Source organism: Oncorhynchus kisutch, unplaced genomic scaffold (genome assembly GCF_002021735.2).
Source record: "Oncorhynchus kisutch isolate 150728-3 unplaced genomic scaffold, Okis_V2 Okis02a-Okis13b_hom, whole genome shotgun sequence".
Lineage (NCBI taxonomy): Eukaryota > Metazoa > Chordata > Actinopteri > Salmoniformes > Salmonidae > Oncorhynchus > Oncorhynchus kisutch.
In genome coordinates, this window is record NW_022261979.1 from 2,086,094 (window position 1) to 2,101,226 (window position 15,133).

The window sequence follows — 15,133 nt, forward strand, 5'->3', positions numbered from 1 at the left end:
GTCCCTCATCAGTGACAGGGTTAAAGTTGTGTCCCTCATCAGTGACATGTTTAAAGATGTGTCCCTCATCAGTGACATGTTTAAAGATGTGTCCCTCATCAGTGACACGTTTAAGATGTGTCCCTCATCAGTGACAGGGTTAAAGATGTGTCCCTCATCAGTGACATGTTTAAAGATGTGTCCCTCATCAGTGACATGTTTAAAGATGTGTCCCTCATCAGTGACACATTTAAAGACGTGTCCCTCATCAGTGACAGGCTTAAAGATGTGTCCCTCATCAGTGACAGGGTTCAAGATGTGTCCCTCATCAGTGACATGTTTAAAGATGTTTCCCTCATCAGTGACACATTTAAAGATGTGTCCCTCATCAGTGACAGGCTTAAAGATGTGTCCCTCATCAGTGACAGGGTTCAAGATGTGTCCCTCATCAGTGACAGGGTTCAAGATGTGTCCCTCATCAGTGACACGTTTAAAGATGTCTCCCTCATCAGTGACAGGCTTAAAGATGTGTCCCTCATCAGTGACAGGGTTCAAGATGTGTCCCTCATCAGTGACATGGTTAAAGATGTGTCCCTCATCAGTGACACGTTTAAAGATGTGTCGCTCATCAGTGACAGGGTTAAAGATGTGTCCCTCATCAGTGACATGTTCAAAGATGTGTTCCTCATCAGTGACAGGGTTAAAGATCTGTCCCTCATCAGTGACAGGTTTAAAGATGTGTCCCTCATCAGTGACATGGTTAAAGATGTGTCCCTCATAGTGGGACAATGTCTCCCACATGTCACTGATGAGGTAAACATATTTAAACATGTCACTGATGAGGGACACATCTTTAAACATGTTTCCCTCATCAGTGACATGGTTAAAGATGTGTTCGTCATCAGTGACACATTTAAAGATGTGTCCCTCTAATCAGTGACATGTTTAAATATGTTTCCCTCATCAGTGACATGGTTAAAGATGTGTCCCTCATCAGTGACACGTTTAAAGATGTGTCCCTCATCAGTGACATGTTTAAAGATGTGTCCCTCATCAGTGACATGTTTAAAGATGTGTCCCTCATCAGTGACATGTTTAAAGATGTGTCCCTCATCAGTGACATGGTTAAAGATGTGTCCCTCATCAGTGACAGGGTTAAAGATGTGTCCCTCATCAGTGACATGTTTTAAAATGTATCCCACATCAGTGACAGGGTTAAAGATGTGTCCCTCATCAGTGACAGGGATAAAGATGTGTCCCTCATCAGTGACATGTTTAAAGATGTGTCCAAATCAAAATCAAATCAAATCAAATTTATTTGTCACATACACATGGTTAGCAGATGTTAATGCGAGTGTAGCGAAATGCTTGTGCTTCTAGTTCCGACAATGCAGTAATAACGAACAAGTGATCTAACTAACAATTCCAAAAAAAACTACTGTCTTATACACAGTGTAAGGGGATAAAGAATATGTACATAAAGATATATGAATGAGTGATGGTACAGAGCAGCATAGGCAAGATACAGTAGATGATATCGAGTACAGTATATACATATGAGATGAGTATGTAAACCAAGTGGCATAGTTAAAGTGGCTAGTGATACATGTATTACATAAGGATGCAGTCGATGATATAGAGTACAGTATCTACGTATGCATATGAGATGAATAATGTAGGGTAAGTAACATTATATAAGGTAGCATTGTTTAAAGTGGCTAGTGATATATTTACATCATTTCCCATCAATTCCCATGATTAAAGTGGCTGGAGTAGAGTCAGTGGCATTGACAGTGTGTTGGCAGTAGCCACTCAATGTTAGTGGTGGCTGTTTAACAGTCTGATGGCCTTGAGATAGAAGCTGTTTTTCAGTCTCTCGGTCCCAGCTTTGATGCACCTGTACTGACCTCGCCTTCTGGATGACAGCGGGGTGAACAGGCAGTGGCTCGGGTGGTTGATGTCCTTGATGATCTTTATGGCCTTCCTGTAGCATCGGGTGGTGTAGGTGTCCTGGAGGGCAGGTAGTTTGCCCCCGGTGATGCGTTGTGCAGACCTCACTACCCTCTTGAGAGCCTTACGGTTGAGGGCGGTGCAGTTGCCATACCAGGCGGTGATACAGCCCGCCAGGATGCTCTCGATTGTGCATCTGTAGAAGTTTGTGAGTGCTTTTGGTGACAAGCCGAATTTCTTCAGCCTCCTGAGGTTGAAGAGGCGCTGCTGCGCCTTCCTCACGATGCTGTCTGTGTGAGTGGACCAATTCAGTTTGTCTGTGATGTGTATGCCGAGGAACTTAAAACTTGCTACCCTCTCCACTACTGTTCCATCGATGTGGATGGGGGGGTGTTCCCTCTGCTGTTTCCTGAAGTCCACAATCATCTCCTTAGTTTTGTTGACGTTGAGTGTGAGGTTATTTTCCTGACACCACACTCCGAGGGCCCTCACCTCCTCCCTGTAGGCCGTCTCGTCGTTGTTGGTAATCAAGCCTACCACTGTTGTGTCGTCCGCAAACTTGATGATTGAGTTGGAGGCGTGCGTGGCCACGCAGTCGTGGGTGAACAGGGAGTACAGGAGAGGGCTCAGAACGCACCCTTGTGGGGCCCCAGTGTTGAGGATCAGCGGGGAGGAGATGTTGTTGCCTACCCTCACCACCTGGGGGCGGCCCGTCAGGAAGTCCAGTACCCAGTTGCACAGGGCGGGGTCGAGACCCAGGGTCTCGAGCTTGATGACGAGCTTGGAGGGTACTATGGTGTTGAATGCCGAGCTGTAGTCGATGAACAGCATTCTCACATAGGTATTCCTCTTGTCCAGATGGGTTAGGGCAGTGTGCAGTGTGGTTGAGATTGCATCGTCTGTGGATTGCATCGTCTGTGGACCTATTTGGGCGGTAAGCAAATTGGAGTTTATCAGTGACATGTTTCAGTGACGATGCAATCAGTGATCAGTGACCCTCATCAGTGACATGTTTAAAGATGTGTCCCTCATCAGTGACACATTTAAAGATGTGTCCCTCATCAGTGACAGGGTTAAAAATGTGTCCCTCATCAGTGACATGTTTAAAGATGTGTCCCTCATCAGTGACAGGGTTAAAGATGTGTCCCTCATCAGTGACATGTTTAAAGATGTGTCCCTCATCAGTGACATGTTTAAAGATGTGTCCCTCATCAGTGACAGGGTTAAGGATGTGTCCCTCATCAGTCACACGTTTAAAGATGTGTCCCTCATCAGTGACAGGGTTAAAGATGTGTCCCTCATCAGTGACAGGGTTAAAGATGTGTCCCTCATCAGTGACAGGGTTAAAGATGTGTCCCTCATCAGTGACAGGGTTAAAGATGTGTTCGTCATCAGTGACACATTTAAAGATGTGTCCCTTATCAGTGACACGTTTAAAGATGTGTACCTCATCAGTGACACTAGATATTAAGTAATGAATTCATGTTGAGATGTTATACCAATGGACAGAACACATAGAAGGACATGTCAGCTGATGATGGAGCAAGAAAAGGAAGCCGTGTCTTTTGTACAATTTTTTTAGCTATTTTCACTTACTCAATTAATTTATCAAATGTAATTTTGCAATTGAAATGTGGCCATATTTTGCAATGTGGAAATGTTGCCATGGAAAGCAGTATATTATTTCCTATGTTGACGACATTTTCTTGGCATCTAGGACCATTTTGCAGTATATCTGATTATTGTTCAGGAAGAAAATGTTTTCTCCTCTGAAGCAGTTGATTAGGATGGTGAAAGTAATACTGTGTTGAGCTGCCTGCATGGTCCTGTGAGATATGTAAAGTGGAGGGAAAATCCTGCTACTGCATGTCTATGTAATAGTAGCATAGGCATTCTGTCAGGTCCACCTGGCTGCAGTATTCTCCCGTCCGTCCACTGCCTCCTCCCAACTTTATTGCCTCTAGCACTTCCTGTTAATCAACCATGGCGCTGACTGTTGGCTACTTTTCCGCTGTCAATTTCACAGAATAAATATTATGAATAAATAAGAAAGATGAAGGTTGACTGAAACATTGTGTAACTTGACAAATTATACATTTGTGATATTACCTTTCAACAGCCGTCTCGTGTTGCCCTAACCTCACGTTAGTGCCGCGCTAGTCAAATCAGTCAAGGCAGTGCTTTCTCATACCGTAGAACACTGAGATGAAGACAATAGTCCAGAACTGTGCTGTTGTGCTATTTGAGAACGAGAGGTGTGAAACAGTTGACATGAAATCAATAGGCTTCTGTGTAGATGGTGAAGTGGAGGAGGAGAGGAGAGGAGAGGAGAGGAGAGGAGAGGAGAGGAGAGGAGAGGAGAGGAGAGGAGAGGAGAGGAGAGAGAGAGAGAGAGAGAGAGAGCATAAAGTAGTGGACCTTACCATCCGGCGTTCAGTGACTGTCTATCACATGTATTTGTTTTCATCATCATACAGACCACCTTTCTTTTCATCTTCCCAGTCCAACCCCAGCCCCAGTCCAACCCCAGTCCAGCCCAGACACTCAGAGAGTCTAACTCTATCTCTGAGATTTCTATAGAGCAGAGGGGGGAGTAGAGCAGAGCAGAGCAGCAGGCCCTCCCACCGCCTACATAGAGCAGAGGGGGGAGTAGAGTAGAGCGGAGCAGCAGGCCCTCCCACCGCCTATAAAGGACAGCCATACGGAGACACTCAGACAGAAATCACACGTGTATCTGTGTAGAGGCAGAGGGAGGCTAACAGCACACTGAGGGGAACTCAGAGGAAACAGACGCTCACAATATAGCCAGCCAGGAGTGAAGGAGGGGTCCACCTTGAGATAGAGAAAGACAGACAGACAGAGAAGAGAAAGAGAGATAGGTGACAGAGTGAGACAGAGAAAGAGAGAAAGAGAGAGAGAGAGGTGAGAGAAGCAGAGAAAGAGCGAGAGATATCAAATAGTGATTTCATCTGAGTGTCTTGATCTCTTTTGTCCTCATGTCCAAGGATTAAGTAGAGGATCTACAGTACTGGGGGATCTGGTCTTTCTACAGGTCTCTATATGAGAGAGGAGTCTCCCACCTGTCTTGTAGATCTGGACTGATGTCTTTTAAGATGGTGCGTACGGCTCCCCCAAGCCGCTTCCTCTTCTCCGACATCAACATGATGTCAGAGGACGAGGAGGAGAACGGCGGCAGCGAGAGCTCGGGCTCCGACTCCCAGAAGTCCTCCTTCCGTCTCAACGGCGGCTCCAACGGGTTTCAGATCAAGGTGGGAAGCAGGAAGAGGAAGTTCTGCGGAGTTGCCGGGAGGCTGGCGGGGCCCCCGATGGTGGCAGGGGCCCCGGTGGTGGAGGTGCGGCAGAGGAACGTGGCAAACGCTCGAGAGAGGGACCGCACCAACAGCGTGAACACAGCCTTCACTGCCCTGAGGACCCTCATCCCCACCGAGCCAGCTGACAGGAAGCTGTCCAAGATCGAGACTCTGCGGCTGGCGTCCAGCTACATCTCCCACCTGGGTAATGTGCTGCTGGTGGGCGAGGCGTGTGGGGATGGGCAGCCGTGCCACACCTCCACACCCCAATTCCACCACCACACCCTCCACAGTCTCAGCCCCTCGCCCGGCCGGGGCTCAGAGAACCAGCCCAAACACATCTGTACTTTCTGCCTCAGCAAGCAGAGGAAAATGGTGAGTGCCACTGGAGGGGCAGAGCTACTGTATGACTGACAGGAGAGTGGTATGGTGTGGATGTCAAGGGTCTTATTGGTTGAAATCCTCCCAGAGAAAAATAACTAAACTAGGCCGTTCATGGAGTCCCTTTAAGTGGCCTTTCAACTTCCAAACAAACTATTTTAGAGCTAGTTCTGGGTTCTTATTTCAGGTAACTCTGTCATTGAGAAAATGAGAATTTCACTGTGGGCTGCGTCTTGTGGCCGAACTCCTCATGGCTAAAGGCTGGGTTTTTGCCCCACGTTATTTGGATAGTCTATATTAGTTCAAACTGTCACCAAACTATCATTAGTTTGATCATAAGAATATGTTGAATTAATTAGGTAGGTTATGGAAAAAAGTTAGGGAAACACTTGGATATATTCACCCTCTTCAATGCTGCCTTCTCGTTCAAATCAGTGTAATACTATAATACCGTAGTTCTTAATAAGGAGCCAATTTCATCCTAACCTGACCGTTGCACATCTAAGCTAATTTATGTGGGAATGGTTGACATGTGGCAGCCTCCCCGCAGTGTGAAATCTACACCTCTGTTCCCTACCACTGGTGGAGTCGATGGGATCAGTCAGAGCAGAAACACTGAAGTACAACCTCAACTCTCATTACATTAGACCTGCATAATATATTCCATTTAGCAGGCGCTTTTTCCCCAAAGTGACTTACAGTAGTGCGTACATACATGTTGTTATGGGTGGGTCCAGCAGGACTCAAACCCACGGTCCTGACATTACAAGCACCATGCTCTACCAACTGAGCCACGCAGGACCTGCATCAGCTCCAGGATGAGTGTCCTAGATGTGGACTGATTGTTGACGTCAAGAGAAAACAGTGAGGACTAAGCCGTTGGTTTGAACCTTGTGAACTGGACAAGATCATTACTCCAGGTGGAAAGTGAGCGGTAGAGAATTGTGTATCATCAAAGTATAAATGAGCTAACCCGTAAAAATTCATCCATGCAGTACTCACAAATGTGCCTGACGATTAATCCCAAATTTAGTTACTCTACTCTGTCGATCACTGCATACGTTCATCTTGGAAAAGAAATGATAGTGAGCCTGGTGTTTGGCCGGAGCAATGTGAATGAGTAGTCAGACAAGTCACAAATACCCTGGACAAAATAACTACAACAAGCATACAGTCAGCCAAAATAGTCACATCTGGAGATGTGTTGTTCTCTTCCTCATTCCTTCTGCTGTTAACCACCTTGCTGTTACAACTCTGAGTCCCTGTCTCAAGTGGAACCCTATTCCCAGTGGTGAAAAACCTACACAATTGTGATACTTGAGTAATGGTATAGAAACCTTAATAGAAAGTCACCCAGTAAAATACCACCTGAGTAAAAGTCTAAAAGTATTTGGTTCTAAATATACTTAAGTATCAGAAGTAAATGTAGAAGTAGAAATTATTTAAAATGTCTTCTTTTAAGCACAACAGATGGCACCATTTTCTTGTTTTTAAAATGTATGGATAGCCAGGGGCACACTCCAACACTCAGACATCATTTACAAAAGATGCATTTGTGAGTCTGCCAGATCAGAGGTAGTAGGGATGACCATGGATGTTATATTTATAAGTGTGTGAATTAGACCATGTTCCTGTCCTGCTAAGCATTCAAAATGTAAGGAGTACTTTTGGGTGTCAGGTAAAATGTACGGAGTAAAAAGTACATTATTATATAGGGAACAGGATGCCAGTGTCCATAGTGCTCTGGTCAACAGTAATGCATTATATAGGGAACAAGGTGCCATTTGACAGAAACTGTAGACATGATGTTTTTTGTCCCATGCACAGCATAAAGATATTCATTCATTGTTGAACCCAATGGTAGGCATTGTGATAGTATCATTCCACAATAACTAGAATGTATAGAATGTATGAATGTATAGAATGTATGAATGTATAGAATGTATAAAATGTATAGAATGTATGCATGTATAGACTGTATCGAATGTATGAATATATAGAATGTATGCATGTATAGAATGTATGCATGTATAGAATGTATGCATGTATAGAATGTATGCATGTATAGAATGTATGCATGTATAGAATGAATAGAATGTATGAATGTATAGAATGAATAGAATGTATGAATGTATAGAATGTATGCATGTATAGAATGTATGAATGTATAGATTGTATAGAATGTATAGAATGTATGCATGTATAGAATGTATAGAATGTATGCATGTATAGACTGTATAGAATGTATGCATGTATAGACTGTATAGAATGTATGAATGTATAGAATGTATGAATGTATAGAATGTATGCATGTATAGAATGTATGCATGTATAGAATGTATGAATGTATAGAATGTATGCATGTATAGAATGAATAGAATGTATGAATGTATAGAATGTATGCATGTATAGAATGTATGAATGTATAGAATGTATGCATGTATAGAATGTATGAATGTATAGAATGTATGAATGTATAGATTGTATAGAATGTATAGAATGTATGCATGTACAGAATGTATAGAATGTATGCATGTATAGACTGTATAGAATGTATAGACTGTATGAATGTATAGAATGTATGAATGTATAGAATGTATGAATGTATAGACTGTATAGAATGTATAGACTGTATGAATGTATAGACTGTATGAATGTATGCATGTATAGAATGTATGAATGTATAGAATGTATGCATGTATAGACTGTATAGAATGTATAGACTGTATGCATGTATAGACTGTATAGAATGTATGAATGTATAGAATGTATGCATGTATAGAATGTATGAATGTATAGAATGTATGAATGTATAGATTGTATAGAATGTATAGAATGTATGCATGTATAGAATGTATGAATGTATAGAATGTATGAATGTATAGATTGTATAGAATGTATAGAATGTATGCATGTATAGAATGTATAGAATGTATGCATGTATAGACTGTATAGAATGTATGCATGTATAGACTGTATAGAATGTATGAATGTATAGAATGTATGAATGTATAGAATGTATGAATGTATAGAATGTATGCATGTATAGACTGTATAGAATGTATAGAATGTATGCATGTATAGACTGTATAGAATGTATGAATGTATAGAATGTATGCATGTATAGAATGTATGAATGTATAGAATGTATGCATGTATAGAATGTATGAATGTATAGAATGTATGCATGTATAGAATGTATGAATGTATAGAATGTATGCATGTATAGAATGTATGAATGTATAGAATGTATGAATGTATAGAATGTATGCATGTATAGAATGTATGCATGTATAGAATGTATGAATGTATAGAATGTATGAATGTATAGAATGTATGCATGTATAGAATGTATGCATGTATAGAATGTATGCATGTATAGAATGTATGCATGTATAGAATGTATGCATGTATAGAATGTATGCATGTATAGAATGTATGCATGTATAGAATGTATGAATGTATAGAATGTATGCATGTATAGAATGTATGCCTTAGATTTGCAACATAGAATGAATATATAATGTTTGACTAAGGCAGCTTAACATCAGAAAGAGGATGACAATGTGAAAATACTCTTCACTATCAGGAAGGAATCATATTTATACAATGCATGAAGAAATATTTCAGATTTATAATGCTGTGAATGGTTTTAATTCAAAGTGACTATAAAAGTTTTACAACAGTATAATTGGTCATTGGATTTGGACTTTTGGAAACATAGACACATGAAAACAGATTCTGACCATATATCCCAATAATGAATCCAGAATAAATGTATCCTGGAAGTAATTGGACATTGTTAGAATCCTACAGAATAAACCAGCTAATGAGATAATTGCCCTTTAAATGATTGATCCAGTGCTGAACCCTGTATTCATTCTGCTGCTGGTATTTGAACCAGATTGAGCTAGCTCTTTTAGCTCTTTGATGTGATGCTTAAAGTAAAACTGGTCTCCATAACAGCTCTCACTCATTTCTCCAATTAAGGCTGTCCCAAATGGCACCCCATTTCTTTTAAAGTGCTTTACTTTGTACCAGGACTCATAGGGCTCTGGTCAAAAGTAGTGCACTATATAGGGAATAGGGTGCCATTTGGGACACATTCCCAGTGCTCATTACTCCCAGAAAAACACCCTTCAGCAGCCACTCGTTTCTTTGTTTCTAAAGAAGAAGAATATAATTAAATGAAGCATATGTGAACTATTCAGTATATAATACGAGTGCAGTTTTGTCTTTTCAACACATTTCAAGACCTGCAGAGTGGGCTAATGAGCTATTGTAGACTGTAGAGAGAGAACACTGTATCAAGTAAAACATCATTGTCTCTTCAAGGTTTTCACAAGTGTTGTTACCCTCAACTGAGGCAGTAAATGTATGAAAATAAAGTCATTCATGCTTAAGCCATAGCTATGACTTACTGTGTAGGAGACTACATGCCTCAACCATATCATGCCTATTGAGTGTACTTTATCAAACTTCATACTATACTCTCTATTCCATTTAGACAGAGCATGGCCAGCATTTATGAATACTGTATATTCTAGCTCTAGATTTATAGAATTATAAAGTGTAAAAACTCAGTAAATCTATAGTCTCCATATCAAGGTTAGAATGCCAGGGATCTTGTCTTCATGGGATCTAGTGATGATGCTTGGCAGTGAACACTCCCATTACAAACCAGGCTTCCCCTTAGGGTCCAAACATTACAGCAACATTGGTCCAGCCCAGTACCTTTAGTTAAATGGATACTGGATATTGAGTATTAAACCAAATGCAAACTCAGAAGCGCTGGTGACACTTCATAAAAACGTTTATGAGTAAGCCATTATAAATACTTGTACATTTTTACCAATATTGAAATACTTATTTATAAATAGTTGATTAAATAGTTTAATAATCATGCTTATTCATGAAAGTTATGATAAAGTGTTACCAATCGAAAAAAATTGAAGTGAATGTTTTGTGTTCAGAGGAAGCTTGTTGTTGACTGTTGCGTTCCCTCTCTGCTGTGAGCAGTACTAATAGTATGTACTCTAAATGGCACCCTTTTCCCATAGTGCACTACTTCTGACCAGAGCCCTATGAGTCCACGCACTATAAAGTGAATAGGGTTCCATTTGTGACGCAACATAGAGTTGAGTGCTGTGCAGAGCTGCTGCTCCTGCGACTGTATTCCACCTCATGCCTTGTATTGTATTCAAATGATCTTCACTGGGTATTTTATCATGGACAGACATATGGAAGTAGTTACAGACTAATCCAACACGAAACAGGAGTCAGTCCTAAAGTGCACATTAAATAAATGAGCGCATTTAAATTAATTGTCATATTACTGTAATTAGATTATCAGCAACAGGATCGTTATAAAGACAAATTCAATTGAATAGAGCTTGATTAACTCTATGCAAAGGAGTTGTGTCACGCTGCATGAGGCAAATGGTGGTCACACCAGATACTGACTGGTTTTCTGATCCACACCCCAACCTTTTGGTGGTCACACCAGATACTGACTGGTTTTCTGATCCACACCCCAACCTTTTGGTGGTCACACCAGATACTGACTGGTTTTCTGATCCACACCCCAACCTTTTGGTGGTCACACCAGATACTGACTGGTTTTCTGATCCACACCCCAACCTTTTGGTGGTCACACCAGATACTGACTGGTTTTCTGATCCACACCCCAACCTTTTGGTGGTCACACCAGATACTGACTGGTTTTCTGATCCACACCCCAACCTTTTTTAAACGGTATCTGTGATCAACAGATGCATATCTGTATTCCCAGTCATGTGAAATCCATAGATTATCTCCTAATGAATTTATTTCAATTGACAAATTTCCTTATTTGAATTGTAATCTTTGAAATTGTTGCATGTTGCGTTTATATTTTTGTTCAGTGTATTAACGTTCTGTCAGTAGCCATAAGATTTCCCCAAAAGCTTCAGTAAGAAAACTGACCAGAGCTTGTTTTGAAATCTGATTAGACTCCATTTGACTCCAGGAGCATGTTTTGATTAGGAGCTCCAGCTCCCGCTCCCACTTAGCTCACATACGGTACGGCCTAGCTCTGACTCAAGAAACAATGCCATTCCAATAACTTACAACCTCCTCACCAAAGCGAACGGACTTAATGCAAGCCAGGTGTGTCACAAAACACAGAGAGGTGAGAAGGGAAAATATGAGGCTCTGCTTGCTGTTCCCGAGGCTGGCTTCCTGGCCAGACAACCTGGACCCCAAGGAAATAACCACAGGAGAAAATCAAGGGTGCTCTGTTTTGATAGAACAGACAAATACTAAACATTCCATTCTGATTCAAACCCTTTATTTTTCACTCTGTTGGCCTAGATTACAATGATGTCATTGTGACTGCAGACTGAAAAATAAGGTGAAATGGAGAGCTGGGCTACATCAGTTCATGCATCTAATCTAAGTGTGCGTCCCAAATGGCACCCTATACTTTTGACCAAAAGTCCTATGGGACATAGTCACTATTAAGGGGATAGGGAGTCATCTTCAGTGGGGGAAAACCAGGAGGTCTGATGATGTTTTCTCTCTTTCAGAACAAAGACAGAGACAGAAAAACAACTGTAAGAAGATAACGCCTGAAGGACAGAAACATCCAGAGGATAAATATCCAACACTATTGTGAAGGATCAGTTCACTTTGCCTATTCTTCAAATGAAAGTTGTAATTACAGTTGTGTACTTAATGAGAATACAATATTTGTATCATGTATATATATATATATATATTGAAAGCACAATGGTGTATTTAAGACCATGGAGGATTTGATATGTGTGTTAAGGGAGGATGTGGGAGCAAAAAGTCCATGAAACATGAGATGATATATATACTCATGACCATTTAGTTAATATCTATCCTTAAACTACTGGGCATTATAATGAACAGGCAGAGGAGGACAGCTATTTCAACGGCTGCAGCCCAAATGGCACTATATTCCCTATATTGTGCACTACTTGGGCTCTGGAAACACAAATGACTCGTTACTGAACCTTCCACGGACTTCAGAGCACCCAAATATGACATAACACCACTCTAGAACCCTCCCTGGACTGTATGCCCTTCACTCTCATCAATACGTGCTGGATGTTCATGTTATTGATGTTCAACATATTGTGCTACTACGCTGATGGATCTGAAGTGTACTGGCTGAATCATGGGAGAAAGGCAATCCTTTAGGAAGAATCAGCAGTAGTTCAGTACCATGCAGACCCCGACATCCCCCACCCTTTCATCAATTACCAATCAGATGGATTTGTAAAGCTCTTCTTTTTTTACATCAACAGTTGTTACAGAGTGCTTTTCAGAAGCACAAGCAGAAGCACAGCCCTCAGTCTCAGACAGTGGTGATGGTGACTGGCAGAGCAGAGGAACAGATCCTAGATTACATCTGCAGGTAGAGCTCTGGAAGTCTGCCTGTCTCGTCCCCTGACTGTCCTCTCGTTTACCTTTGGAATTCCATGTGCTCCCTCTGTCTCTCCTCCTCTTCTCCTGCGTTCTTCCTTCCCAGGAGCGCTACTGACTCACAGGCTCTGTTCTGATGGCTTTACAATGTGTGCAGGGTTCACTCAGATTGTCCTCTGTCCTGCATCTTTGCTGCTTCCTTTTCTATCCGCCATCCGTGACCCCTGTTTGAAGAAGAAGAAGAAGAGGTCCACTTCATTGTGCTATATCCATGGATGTCCAACTGCTCCTTGTCTTGGGCTTTTTGTCCGACCCCTCCAAAGACTTACACACACATACAGTGGTTTGAGAGCTCTGACAGATTTCGATCCACCTCCTGAAAAATCATCAAGATCTTTTCATAAATAGTTGAACATTTGGAAATCTGGGCCAATGTTGTGTATTGTTTATGTGTTTTTGTATTGTTTATGTATTGTTCGATAAAAATATGTTTTATGCTAATGCTCCTTTTCGTGTTATATCATGTGGTCTTCGGATCACAGTCAGTGCAAATCTTTGAAGTCAAATATCTATTCTGTTGCCATAATAGCTAGGTGGCTAGATTGTCTGAACTGCTTGTGTGGAGCAGCTTCATAGAACACCATTCCCAGACCCCAGACCAAACCTCTCAGATCATCACCAGTGACATCAGCTAAGAAAACACAGTCCATAAGGACATCTGGTTTGGGTTGATGATACTCTCTCTGCCCAATGTAAACCCAGTGACCTGTGGACAGTTTAATCAGACCATATAACCCACATCTTTCCCTTCTCTTTACTTAATCTATCATCCAAAAACAACAAACAGTCATCATCTGTCTGCCCCTGGACTAGTGGAAGGAACCTAACTAGACTAGACTAGACCACCGGTGACAAACAGTGTTAATGGGTTATTAGGACCACCGGTGATGCTGCTGGAGTGACAGACAGTGTTAATAGTTGATCAGGACTACTAGCTGCTAGCTCAGATCAATAATCACTCCGGGACACAGATGTACAATTCCTACACCAAAAAAGTATTATTGGTAACACTTTACTGTAGGTGTCCTTATGCATGCATTCATAAAGCCTTTTATAACAGCCATATAACATTTGTCATGAGCTGTCAAAAGTCGTTTTAAATAGCATGAGATGTTATAACACCGGTTATAATGGGTGTTAAAAATGACTGAACATACTGTTGACATACTCTCTAATGTCAACTATTAATTACAACTGCTACTATACAGTCTGCCTGACAACTTATGTCATATATTATTACGTAAGAGTCTACATACCAGATGTTATAGCAGGGTGTTATCTCATTTACAACCTCTCTGTCACAGTGAATGGAAAGATGGGCATCATAACCATGTCATATGCCCTTATAGAGTGTGCATAGACACCTTAAGTAAAGTGACATTAGGTGTTATAGAACTATGAATGTGTTTATACCACAGAATGAGTTGATAGTATCACAAAACATTACCATTCAAAGGATCTCCAAGAAACATGGACAAACAGGAGCATTGATGTACTTACTCATAATAATACAAACAAGGGCCACACAGAGTGATTCTTGGTAGTCTTAAGAAATTCTACTTTGCAACAAAGTATACACCTCACACACATGGTTATGGGTTTAAAACAATAATCCACCTGTACCATGTCAGATACACAATTATAATGTCTTACATTTTGAGTTTGCATCCCAATATTACACGTTATATACAGTACCAGTCATAAGTTTGGACACACCTACTTAGTCAAGTTTTCTTCCCCCTATTTTCTACATTGTAGAATAAAGCTGAAGACATCAAAACAACACATATGGAATAATGTAGTAACCAAAAATTGTTTCAACAAATCAAAATATGTTTATACTGTATTTGAGATCCTTCAAAGTAGCCTCCCTTTGCCTTGATGACAGCTTTTTACACTCTTGGCATTCTCTCAACCAGCTTCACCTTGAAGGCTTTCCCAACAGTTTAAAAATGTTCATATTATCTTCAGCTATAGATTTCATTTTTGATAGTATTTAAACTTAATGGCAGCCAATGAAA

At 41.0% G+C, this 15,133-nt stretch overlaps 1 protein-coding gene across 1 annotated transcript; it reads left to right on the top strand.

Annotated features, from left to right (window-relative positions):
- The first annotated feature begins 3,253 nt into the window (after positions 1-3,253).
- scxb (scleraxis bHLH transcription factor b) lies at positions 3,254-13,589 on the top strand. The gene is made up of 2 exons (XM_031812264.1): positions 3,254-5,615; positions 12,188-13,589. The coding sequence occupies exons 1-2, from the start codon at positions 5,031-5,033 to the stop codon at positions 12,224-12,226; spliced, it is 624 nt and encodes a 207-aa protein (XP_031668124.1). The 5' UTR covers positions 3,254-5,030; the 3' UTR covers positions 12,227-13,589.
- Positions 13,590-15,133: the final 1,544 nt, after the last annotated feature.

Excerpts from the sequence above, each read along its gene's own strand:
- scxb (XM_031812264.1), top strand. The coding sequence starts at position 5,031 with ATGTCTTTTAAGATGGTGCGTACGGCTCCCCCAAGCCGCTTCCTCTTC. Across the intron at positions 5,616-12,187 it reads TCAGCAAGCAGAGGAAAATG|AACAAAGACAGAGACAGAAA; the intron begins GTGAGTGCCACT and ends TCTCTCTTTCAG.